Raw genomic sequence first — 12,685 nt, 5'->3', positions numbered from 1 at the left:
GGAGTCCTAACCACTGGACTGCCAGGGTATTCCCCAGAGAGGTTAAGTGACAGCTCCAGGGTCCAGGGTTCTCTCTGACTCCAGAGGCCATGCTTCACCACTGCAGAGATCGTCCCTCTCCAGCAATCACATTCCTTGGCACCCACCGAGTGCTGGGCACCGGCTAGGCTGGTGCATCCCTCCCCTCTCATCCTTGCCATGTCTTGAGACGGAGCCCCTGGGCTATGGAGGTTAAACACCATATCAAGGGTCTCCTGGCTGGGAAAGGGCAAAGCCTCATCTGGAATCCAGGTTCCTGACTCCTAGTCCAAAGCTCCTCCTATTCACTAGGGGCTGGAAAACTACACCAGGGGGCTGCAGCCCCCTTCTTTTTTTTTGGAAACTAAGTTTTATTGGAACACAGCACGCCCATTCCTTTACATGCTGTCTCCCGGCTGCTTTTAGCCTACATGCAACAGCAAAGCTGGGTGACTGCAACAGAGACCACAGGGTTTGCAAGCCTAAAATATCTAGACCTTCACGGACAAAGCTTACTGACCCCTGCTCTACACCATTAATATCTCCATGTTTAATAAACAGAGTTCATTGTAAGGAACAGCGTCTGTGACACTTACAGCATGGAAGAGAGATAAATATTTTAAAGGCTTGCTTTTATGCCCCATGTGGACATAAACACAGAATGTTTTCTAAAGATTACTGAAACCAACAGCATATCTGGGATTTACAACCCAGATTGAGGTTGGTTTTAAAATGTGTTTTGGGCCTTAAGAAGACTGAGATCAACCAAGCGGAAAGAGGGGGCATAGAGCATTGTAACTTTCAGGAAGGAAATTGCCCCCAAGGCAGATGCTTCCAGCTCAGCCACATGTGCTTAAGACCATACTTGGATTTTGTGGGGGACACAGAACAACTTCTCCACGTGCCCTCCTAGGCGGTGCCCAGCACAGGCCTGGCACACAGTTCAGGTTCATAAGTATTTGTTTATGTGAACAAAGTATGCAGAACTCTTCCCCCACCTATTTACCAGCTTATCAGGTAGGGATTTATCAGATCTGAGAAGCTTCTGGAAAGACAGAGCTTCCCATGCATGGCACAGGTATGGGCTAGAGCAGGGAGAGAGTTGGACCCTTGCAGGAGATGGGACCCTGGCTTGCTTGGGAACAGAACATCCAACGAGATATATTCTAACCTCTAGATAGAGAACGTGGTTTCATTATTAATAATGAGAACATCCAACGTTTGTTTGGCAGTAGCTCTGTGCCGGGCTCTGCAGGGGCCATCAATACGTTCCTTCCTCAGGACCACCCTCTCTGATGGATGGCCATTTCTCAGCAGCAGTGATTCCCCAGCCCCTTCTTCCTGACCAGTAGAAGCCCCTCCCATGACGGAGACAGAGTATGTCAAGTGTCTTTATTTTTTTCCCTGCCTCCCTTGCAGGTGAGGCGAGGGCATTTGACTAGACCTAGCCAATGACATAAAAGGGGAAGCCTTCTCAGGGTATCCAGGGAAAGAGTTCCTCCCTGATGAGAGACTTGAAGAGAATCCCTGTCCTCCTCTTCCTTGGGCGTTTGTTCCTTCCTTGGCCTTGGGTCTTGTTCTGTGATGTATGGCTCTACAGCAGCCATTTTATGATCAGGAGGGGGAGGCTAAGAGAACTGCACAAAAGCCAACCCAAAGGCTTTTTGAAGTGCTCTATCAATGCTGGAACTCTCTTCCTTTTGATTTCTTGTTAAGTGAGAAAAACAAATCTCTTATTGTTTATTTATTTTTAGATTTTAAAATTTGTTTCACATCTTTATTGGAATATAAATGCTTTACAATGTTGTGTTAATTTCTACTGTACAACAAAGTGAATCAGTTATATGTATACATATATCCCCGTATCCCTTCCCTCTTGAACCTCCTTCCCACCCTCCCTATCCCATCCCTCTAGGTCATCACAAAGCTTTGTGTTGATCTCCTCATGCTATGCAGCAGCTTCCCACTAGCCATCCATTATACATTTGGTAGTATATATGTCAATGCTACTCTCTCACTTCATCCCAGCTTCTCCTTCCCACCCTGTGCCCTCTAGTCTGTTCTCTATGTCTGCCTCTTTATTCCTGCCCTGCCACTAGGTTCATCAGTACCGCTTTTTAAAATTCCATATATATGCGTTAGCATACGGTATTTGTTTTTCTCTTTCTGACTTACTTTACTCTGTGTGACAGATTCTAGGTCCATCCACCTCACTACAAATAATTCAATTTCATTCCTTTTTATGGCTGAGTAATATTCCATTGTATATATGTGCCACATCTTCTTTATCCATTCATCTGTTGATGGACATTTAGGTTGCTTCCATGTCCTGGGTATTGTAAATAGTGCTGCAATGAATACTGTGGTACATTATCTTTTTAAAAAAATAAATTTATTTATTTATTTATTTTTGGCTGTGTTGGGTCTGCATTGCTGCGCACACGCTTTCTCTAGCTGCAGTGAGCGGGGTCTACTCTTCGTTGCGGTGCGCGGGCTTCTCATCACGGTGGCTTGTCTTTGTTGTGGAGCACAGGCCCTAGGCGCGCTGGTTTCAGTAGTTGTGGCTTGCAGGCTCTAGAGCGCAGGCTCAGTAGTTGTGGCGCACAGCCTTAGTTGCTCCGCGGCATGTGGGATCTTCCTGGACCAGGGCTCGAACCCGTTGTGCCCTGCATTGGCAGGCGGATTCTTAACCACTGCACCACCAGGGAAGTCCCTACATGTATCTTTTTGAGTTATGGTTTTCTCAGGGTATATGCCCAGTAGTGGGATTGCTGGGTCGTATGGTAGTTCTATTTTTAGTTTTTTTAAGGAAACTCCATGCTATTCTCCATAGTGGCTGTATCAATTTACATTCCCACCAACAGTGCAGGAGGGTTCCTTTTTCTCCACACCCTCTCCAGCATTTATTGTTTCTAGATTTTTTGATGATGGTCATTGTAACTTTTATTATTTAAATCTCTTTTAGTACAGTGTACTGTTACTTGCAGCCCAAAGTACCCTGAATGGTAGGGGTAAGTTCCAGGATTGTCTTCATTTTACAGATGAGGACATTGAACAAATAAATTAAGTCACAGACTCAGCAAGCACCGCCATTTATTGAGCACCTACTGTGGGCCAAACACTATGCTATGTGCTTTAACTATATTATCTCATTTGATTCTTGTAACCACTCAGCAGGTGGGTATCACTAGCCCTAGTCTACAGATGAAGACACTGATGCATAGGGAAGTTAAATAAACTGCCTAAGGCCACATGTAACTGGAAAGTGGCAGGGGTAGGATTTGAACCCAGATCTAAGTCCAAATCCCGTGGAATGTCTCCTGTGCCAAGAAAGTCAGTATTTATCCATCCCTTCTTTTCACAGACCTTTACCAAGGGCGTGTGTTACACCAAGCTGTGTGCCACGCACTGGGAACTCAGAGATGAACGAGGCAGCTCCTGCCCTTCAGGGAAGAGTTACAGTGCAGCATGGTGGCTGTGGTGACAGGTCACTGGACAGACAGGTGGAGAAGCTTCCTGTCTGGGGGCCTGAGGAGGGTCTGGGAAGGCTTCCTGGAAGTGACCCCCAAGGAGATGAAAACGCTCAAGGTTCGGGCCAGTGGGAGGGACAAAGAAAAAAAGCAAAACAAACAAAAACCCAGGTAAGACCCAAGGCACCAGGAAATTTACTCATGGGGACCATGGCTGGGGTTGAGGGCTACGGTTCTTGAGAACACTGCAGATGCCATCTCCTGCCCCCAACCCATCACTCCCTGTCTCAGGAATGATATCTCTGTCCTCCCAGGACCCCTCCCCATCTGGACCTTTGGGGCCAAAGTTAGCTCCTCCCTCTGCCCCGTCCACAGCACTCAAGCTGTCTCCAAGTCAACTGCATTCTCCCTGAGAAAAACTGCATGTGTCCCTCCAGCTCACCTGTGTCCCTCCAGCTCACCTGTGTCCCTCCACCTCTGGGTCACTGTCCTGGTTTCTCCAAACAACTCCCTCCTCTGGTCTCCAAACTCTCTCCCCGCAAAATCCTTGAAGCGCTTGAAGGCCAAGCCCAAGCTCTTAGCCACTCTACTATTCCGACTCCATATACTGAGTGTCACTGAACCTGATATGCATCGTGGCACTTAGCCCACTTGTCCACTGTTAAAATCACTCATTTGGGTGCCCGCCCCCCACCAGATTGTAAGCACCAGGAGGGTAGAAGCCAGGCCTTGCTTTTCCTTGTTTTCTCCACGGGGCCTTGTACTACACTCAGCACATAGTAAGTGCTCACTGAATGTAGATATCTTATCCCCCTATTAGGGTGTGTCCTACTTGAGGGCAGGGATAGTGTCGGCCTTGTTTGTCTTTTTTTTTTTTTTTTATGTTGGGGGTAGGAGTTTATTAATTAATTTATTTATCTTTGCTGTGTTGGGTCATCGTTTCTGTGTGAGGGCTTTCTCTAATTGTGGCAAGCGGGGGCCACTCTTCATCGCGGTGCGCAGGCCTCTCACTATCGCTGCCTCTCTTGCTGTGGAGCACAGGCTCCAGACGTGCAGGCTCAGTAGTTGTGGCTCACGGGCCTAGTTGCTCTGTGGCATGTGGGATCCTCCCAGACCAGGGCTCGAACCCGTGTCCCCTACATTAGCAGGCAGATTCTCAACCACTGCGCCACCAGGGAAGCCCCGGCCTTGTCTGTCTTACTCATGTCCACTTTCCATGTACTTCAAACGGTGCCTGGTGAAATGCTTGTAGGTGCTCCTTAAATGCTTGGTGAAGGTATAAATAAGTGGGTACTGAATGAGGGATGCCCTAGCCCCCTACCACATTGTGAGCTCCTTGAAGGCAAGGACAATGGCCTTCTCCTCTTTGTAGTGTCCAGTAACACCTGGCAGGCTGCTTGGCTGCCGAGAATCATCTCCCTGAAGAAGCATGACCATCCCTCTGTGAGAGAAAAGCACTCACCTTTGCTCAGGTTCTGGAAAGAGCTGGGACAGGGAGATGCCACAGAGGGCGGCATAGGCAAAACGGTTGGTCTCGGTCAGCTCCCGGCCTGTGGGCAGATGTGGCTCCCCTTCCACACCTGGCTCGGCCACCTGGGGCAGCCTCTGGCTCGACCCGTCCCCTGTGGCCATTTCCAGCCCTGCAGGGAGAAATCCCAGTGAAAAATGCTTTCAGCAGGTAGGCAAAGCTTCCTTAAACGGGACACAAAAAACTACCTCATCATAAAAGAAAAGGTAGATAAATTAGCCCTCATTCAAATTAAAAACTTCTATTCATTATCTTTAAGAGACTGGGGCTGGGGGAGTTTTTTTCAATGTGTATATCACAAAGGGTTTGTATCCATAGTGTAAAAACAACTCCTACAAGTCACTAAGAAAAAGAAACAAGGCAAATTTAAGATGGGCAAAAGACTTGAATAGGTACTTCACAAAAGATATCCAATGGCCAATAAGCACACGCAGAGGTGTTCAACATCACTGGGCATCAGAGAAACAGAAATTAAAATCCCAATGAGACACGGCTACTCACCCATCAGAATGGCTAAAATTAAAAGACTGACAATACCAAGTGCTGACGAAGATAAGGGACAAATAGAACTTCCATACACTGCTGGTGGGAGTGTAAATTAGCCATCTGAGACATGGAAATTAAAACTCCAATGAGATACTACCATTCACCTATCAGAAAGGTTAAAATTAAAAAGACCTACAATCCTAAGAGAATAAGGAGCAAATAGAACTTTCATACACTGCTGGTGGGAGTGTAAATTGGTACAACCCTGTGAAAAATGGTTTGACTTTATCCACTAAATTTAAACATGTGTCTTCCCTACACCCCAGCAACTCCACTCCTGAGAAATGAAGGTTTATGTCTCCCAAAAGACACAAACGCTCATAGGAGCTTCACTCATAATAGTCCCAAATGAAACAACCCACACATTCACCCACAGCAGAATGGACAACCTATGCAGATTTATACCATGGAATATTACACAGCAATGAAAAGAATGAAGTTTGGCTCACCACAACATGAGTGAATCTCAATGGTAAGCAGATGGTCATTCACCAGAGAATATACACTGTAGGATTACGTTTACATGAACTTGAAGAATAGGTCAAACCAATCTATAGTGAGAAGAGTCAGAAGAGAGGTTGCCAGTGGGAGGGAATATTGGCTTAGAAGGGGGACAGCAAGGCTTCTGGGTGATGGAAATGTTCTATATTTTGACCCAGGTGGTGATTACATGGGCATAAATATATTTTAAAAATTCACTGAGCTGTACACTTACGATCTGTGTACTCTATGTATGTTATACTTCAGTGAAAGGAAGGAAGGGAGGGAGCAAGGTCTCCTTCCCCTTCCTCTGTCCCTCCTTTTATTCTCTTTCCTTCCCAGGGGCAGAAGGGGAAGAAGGGAAGGGATGGGTGGGGAGGATTGGGGAAGGGACAAACCAAGCCAAGTCAGGCATCCAAGGGCCCTGGGAGCGGGTGCTGGGAAGGGTACCAGCCGTGACCATAGGGCACTGTGGATACGAATGCAGGCTCAGGACCAGACAGACAGGGTGTGAATCTAAGTGCCTCCAACTCATAGATGTGGGACCTTGGGCAACTCAAACTCTCTGCACTGAGATTCCTTTGCCTAAAAATGGACTATAACAGTACGTGTCTGGAAGAGCTGTGTAAGCAATAAATGACATGGCCGTGAAGAAATAAATGCGTAAAAAGAATCAACAGACAAGTAAATAAGATGCTCAGCACAGTGCCTGGCACACAGCAAAGGTGTATAAATAATAGTAAGAGGCAACGTTATTGAGCCATTGCTGGATGCCAGGCCCTGGGGCTACAGTTTTTAACATGCATGGTCCCAGCCAACTCTACGAGCCAGGTACTACTGATACCATAGCATCCAGTTTTCAAACCGGAGGGGAACAGGCTCAGAGAAGAACTGGGCCCGGGTCACATGCCAGTAAATGGCAGACCAGAGCCCAAAGCTAGAGCTCTTGGCCACCATCTCTGTTTCGAACACTCGTCTTATCGCCAAGAGATTTCTAGTCTAATACCCATACTCCACACTGACTTTGGTCCACAAATTTGTTCTCATCCAGCTGAGCAATAAAATCTTTTGTTCTCAAAGTATCACCTCCGTGGAGGGATTATTTAAAAATCTGTCCACAACTAATATTGCATCAGTTTTTCAAAATAACTCTGAGGTAGTTAAAAGCCACAAACCAACATCTGGACAGCACATAACAGTTTACAGAGCACTTTAAATCCATTTAATTCTTACAACTACCATGTAAGGTTAAGTAGGACGTGAGGCGTTATGATTCTCTCCTTTAACTATAAGCTTCAGAGAGGCCAAGCGATTTCCCCACAGTTACACAGTAAGTATGTGATGAAAGTCAAACCAGACTTTGGTTCTAAACCCCGTGTTCTCTCCTGTACACCCGCACAGGGTGTTTCAGATGGAGAAATTGAGGCCCAGAGAGGTTAAGACCATGCCCAATGTCACCCAGCAAGACTGGCCTCCAATGGTTGCTCCAGGAACCCAAGTTGGAGATCTGTTTGTAGCAGATTTCCCTGGCTCAGGTAATCAGCGCAGACCATGTCAGTGGGCAAAGAGGACGGCAACAAGCCAAGAACTGAGGACATCGCCGGGGGCAGCGCCTGGCCTTGATGGTAGCAGGCTTAGCAATTTCTACTACCTTTAAACAACTCCATGTGCCACTTGGCAGCTGGGGTAATTGTCCCTATTACCCAGAAGAACCCAAGATGGTATTTTATTGGGCTGGTATTTGGGGAGCCCCATGTTAGTTCTCAGCTCAAGAAGAAACAGCCTTCTAATCAGAGAAGCATGATCTGGCCTGTCTCTAACCACAGGGGACAGGGGGTTGCGCTGAGTGCACGAAGAGCTCAGCTCAGGCCAAATTCATTCATTCATTCATTCAACAAAATACTCTCCTGATGCCCTATAATCCATTCTCTACACAGTACCCTGAGTGGCCTTGCTGTCCTATATACCAATCACGTCACCCACCTCCTTAAAGGCCTCCAAAGGCCTCCCATCACCCCAGGATGAACACCAATCCTTTCATGATAGTCTACAGAGTCCTGATCTGGCCCCTGCCGCCTCTCAACTCCAGCTCATGCCCCCACACCTGCCTTGTTCACTACACTATAGCCATGCTGGCTGTCTTTCTGCTCCTCAAATATGCAAGCTGGTCCTCCCTCTGGGCCTATGCACCGGCCATTCCCCCCAGCCTGAGACAATTTACATTTGACCTTCACATCATTCTGGCCTTAGCCTGAATGTCACCTCCTCTGAGAGGCCTTCCCTGATTCCCCAGGCCACGCTACTCTGCCTCTCTATCGTAGCACCCTGTTCTATTTCTATAAGACTTACTCCTGTCTTAAATAATATATTTTTAAATTATATTGTTTACTTGTGTAAACAAGTAGAACATAAACTTCTCGAGGCAGCCCCTGGTTGTTTTTTCACTGCTGTAACCCTAGCTTTCTGAACAGGCCCTGGAGTATTGCAGGCATTCAATAACTACTTGCTGGATGAATGAAAAGGGCCTTGAGGCAAATCAGGGGACAAAACTGACAAATTCCCTGCTCTCAAAGGGCTTACATTCTGGTGGGAGACAGGCAATAATACACCAATACATCATGATCAAATCATTTAAGTACTTGCCACAATCACATAGCTATTAAGTGGTGGAACTGAGATTAGCACTCAGAGGATCTGGATGTAACAGTCCACTAAATAAGTAAGTAAGTAAATAAATAAATATATAAACATTCAGTTGGGCAGTGAACAGTTAGGGAGAGGGGGATATGCAGTGATCAGGACGGCGGGGGGTGACAACAGTATCGGATGAAAGGTGCCACTCCAGCAGAGGCCTGCAGGAAGTAAGGGGGACAGCCCTGCAGATGGATGGGACAGGGTATTCCAGTAGAAGAAACAGGGACAGTGGTAGAGCTAGATGGACAACCCAGTGAGATAAATGCTGTGATGGAGAAAACACAGATAGAGGAATACAAAGAGGGGAACCCAGAATTGGCTTCCCAGAGAAGGTGACATCAGACAGGGGTGGGGTCAGTGGGGAGAGAATGTTCTCGGCAGAGGGGATAGCATCTGTCAAGTCCCAGAGGGAGAAGAGAGAGGATGCTTTTGAAGAACCAAAAGGATGCTTAGTGTAGCCAGGCCTTGGACAATGGGTCGGTGTAGAGGTTGGGAGGGAAGAAATGAGGTTGGAGGGGAAGCTGCCAGAGGCTACACCCTGCAGGACCAAGTCCTCCCAGTTAAGGAGTCCGACTTAACCTCAAAGGCAATGGCCATGCGGGGAGCTGAGTGGGGGTACACGGGAGCCCTTGGTATGACTTCTGCAACTGCCTGTGAATCTATAATTATTTAAAAAGGAAAGGTGGGATGTCACTAGAGAATATGAAAACCTTAAGTTCTAAGTAAATCCAAAATAGATATTCGCCTCCACTCCAAACCAATCAGTTAGTTAATTTAATAAACATCTACCGGGGAATTCCCTGGCGTTCCACTGGTTAGGACTCCACGCTTCCACTACTTCCAGGGCACAGGTTCGATCCCTGGTCGGGGAACTAAGATCCCACATGCCACACAGCACAGCTAAAACCCCCCACAAAAACCAATAAATAAATAAAGAAACAAATATGTACCAGATACGTACAATAAATATGTACCAGGTGCTGTCTTACATGCTGGGGACACAGCGGTGACTAAGACAAACAGACAACCACCTTCCACCATAGAGATACATTCTAGTTGGGGAGACAGACAACATGTAAACTCACGACATTTAAATTAAGATCATTTTAAGTAATGACAAGGGTTCTGAAGAGAAAGAAACCTAAAATAATACTTACCCAGATTTCAAGAAACAACCGTGGGCTTCCCCTCTAAGTCTGAAAACAGGCCGTCCAGCTTCTTGAAGGTTCTTTGGAGAAATATGCAAATTTCCCTGGAGGAGCAAACGAGAAAAACAAGCCCATGGGTCCATAGGGTGTGGGATCTGGAGGAGGCCTGTGGGAAAGAGGGATCGGTTAGCCCGGGGCTCAGGGCTAACCCTACTACCACCACTACCACTCTTCTGGGCCTCTGCCCCCGCAGGTTTGCAGTCAGCTACCATTCACTGGGCACAGCCCTGGCGCTGTGCGTGCACTGTCGGTTCTAAGTCCTTGTACCCTGAGCCGTGGGTGCCGCACTGGCTCCTTGGTTAGCCTGGCAGTAGAGGGCCGGCACCGGATCTACTCCATATCAGTATTCTGGTGCCCAAACTCTTACCTGCCACAGGGTGAGTGCTCAGAAATTGCCCGTGACACGACGAATGAACTAGTGTTCAGGCTTAAGCAAGAGCTAGGTTATTCCCTCCAGAAAGGCACTCCTATTCTTACCCTCCCATCAAGCATCAGATGAGAAAGGGAGAATGGAACAAGGGCCAAGCATCTGGAATTACCCAGGGATGTCCCAGAGCCCGGCAGGAGAAGAGAGAAGATGCTTCTGAAGAGCCAGAAAGATGCTCAGGGACTACCTCAAACTTCAAATCACCTGAGCTTCATCCTAATGGGCCATTTGCCATGTTCAAGGAACCAGAATATTTTCTGCCTCTCAAGCTTCTGTAGGGTGTTTAATCAATTAGTAGTGACAACACCCTTCCCCTGGAGGTTACCTTCTTAGGAGGCATGAGAATGTATATACTATGCCTGCAAACCAGGAGATTCAAGCCGTAAGTCCACCCATATTAAAAAGACACAGAGAAGAAAAATGTCGAGATGAATAGCCTCTATAGTGATCTCTGAAAGGTGAGATACCAGAGACTTTTCTGGATTTCCCCAATATTCTGTCACAGACACGTATTGCTTTTCAACTCTGAAGACAGTTATTTTATGTCTCCATCTGTACAGAGGGGACTGCTGGACTTACACTGGGATGGTGACAGTGACTGTCTCTAAGCCGGGGGGGTGGGGTGGTGGTTGTCCAATTCTGGATGATTTTAGTTTTTTCTTTATATGTTCAAGTTTTATGAATTTTCAATAATGACTGTGTATTGTTTACAAGATCAGAACAAATAGATACGATTTTAAATTATAATATGGTGTACTGATGCCGGTTCATACTGGCATCTCTTCCCAGCTCTGTGTTCAGTGATGCTGGGAGCCTGAAATGGGCCACAGAGGGAGTATTTCCACCACAGAAATGGAAAGTGCTACAAACGAAGGGATTCTATTTTCCAGGGAGGTGGTTAACAGTACACCACTGGATATACAGTACGATTCCAGTTATGTTTTATTTTATTTTTATTTTTGGCTGTGTTGGGTCTTCATTGCTGCGCGTGGGCTTTCTCTAGTTGCGGCGAGCGTGGGCTACTCTTTGTTGTGGTGCGCAGGCTTCATTGCGGTGGCTTCTCTTGTTGCGGAGCGCGGGCCCTAGGCCCACGGGCTTCAGTATTGTGGCGTGCGGGCTCAGTGGTCGTGGCTCGCGGGCTCTAGGGTGCAGGCTCAGTAGTTGTGGCACATGGGCCTAGGTGCTCTGCGGCATGTGGGATCTTCCCGGACCAGGGCTCCAACCCGTGTCCCCTGCACTGGCAGGCGGATTCTTAACCACTGTGCCACCAGGGAAGCCCTCCAGTTATGTTTTTAAAAAATGTTTCACAGAGCAAAAAGATCACAAGGCAGTACATCAAAATGCTAATGATCCTTGTCTCTTGGTGGTGGGGCTGTGGGCCTAGAAGTAATCGATTTTTATTCTTTCTATTTTTCTGAATTTTTAACATTTTCTGTCATGAGCTTATTAGAGCCTTTATAATAAAAACTTTTTTTTTAAAGAATTAAAAACAGTTGTGTTCTTTTTTTTTTTTTTTTGCGGTATGCAGGCCTCTCACTGTTGTGGCCTCTCCTGTTGCGGAGCACAGGCTCCGGACGCGCAGCCTCAGTGGCCATGGCTCACGGGCCCAGCCGCTCCACGGCATGTTGGATCTTCCCGGACCGGGGCACGAACCCGTGTCCCCTGCATCGGCAGGCGGACTCTCAACCACTGCGCCACCAGGGAAGCCCAACAGCTGTGTTCTTGATCCCTAGAAGGGGAGTGCTTAGTCTCAGAAAGCCCTGGCCCCATGTGGCCCAGCCGAGCCAGTGGGGCTCAGGTCACAGTGAAGTCCCATTCCTCTGACCAACAGGTCTTGTCATCAACAAGATGGACAAGGGCAATTCTCAGCCATCCATGCCGGTGGGATGGAGGAGTCCAGGGTTCCAACGCCATGGGCTGTCCAGGCGGAAGGGATGGGCCCCAGACTCTTCCAGCTGAGGGAGTGTGGTGGCAGCCGTGGGTGGTGTGACACCTAAACTGTGTATGCTGGTCCTCGGGGGCCTCCACCCCTTGTTCTGATTAGGGACCAGGATCCAGTCTGATATTCTCAAATACGTCTGAGAAGCTGGACTGACTCTGAGAGAGCCAGCTGGGTTCCTGTGGTGAGAAAAAGACCCCGCTGGTCAGGGCTAGCAGTGTCTGTGTGCCTGGGGCCACCTCGTGTGCACAGGGCCAGCCCAGCAGCACCCTGGGCTCAGGACATCCCTAATGGATGGAGTAAGTCCCGACTCCCTGGGGGTCTTGTCTCTGCCCAAGTGCCGTGAAGACACCAAGGAACCCTGAGAAAGATCCA

The 12,685-nt window shown here is 47.7% G+C and overlaps 1 protein-coding gene across 6 annotated transcripts in view; it reads right to left on the bottom strand.

Annotated features, from left to right (window-relative positions):
- TMCO4 (transmembrane and coiled-coil domains 4) overlaps positions 1–12,685 on the bottom strand; it is a 95,670-nt gene that overhangs the window by 71,250 nt on the left and 11,735 nt on the right. For 5 of the 6 annotated variants that reach the window (XM_060141237.1, XM_060141241.1, XM_060141243.1 and 2 more), the window contains 2 exons: positions 9,894–9,988; positions 4,951–5,128 (listed from right to left, as the gene is read on the bottom strand). In XM_060141237.1, the coding sequence (XP_059997220.1) occupies positions 4,951–5,120 (170 nt within the window). In that variant the 5' untranslated portion in view covers positions 5,121–5,128; positions 9,894–9,988. Of the gene's footprint in view, positions 1–4,950; positions 5,129–9,893; positions 10,051–12,685 lie in introns of all 6 variants that reach the window. The other variant, XM_060141238.1, reaches the window with a different exon arrangement.

Source organism: Lagenorhynchus albirostris, chromosome 2, assembly GCF_949774975.1.
Source record: "Lagenorhynchus albirostris chromosome 2, mLagAlb1.1, whole genome shotgun sequence".
NCBI classification, from domain to species: domain Eukaryota; kingdom Metazoa; phylum Chordata; class Mammalia; order Artiodactyla; family Delphinidae; genus Lagenorhynchus; species Lagenorhynchus albirostris.
This window is presented reverse-complemented; position numbering and strand designations above follow the sequence as displayed.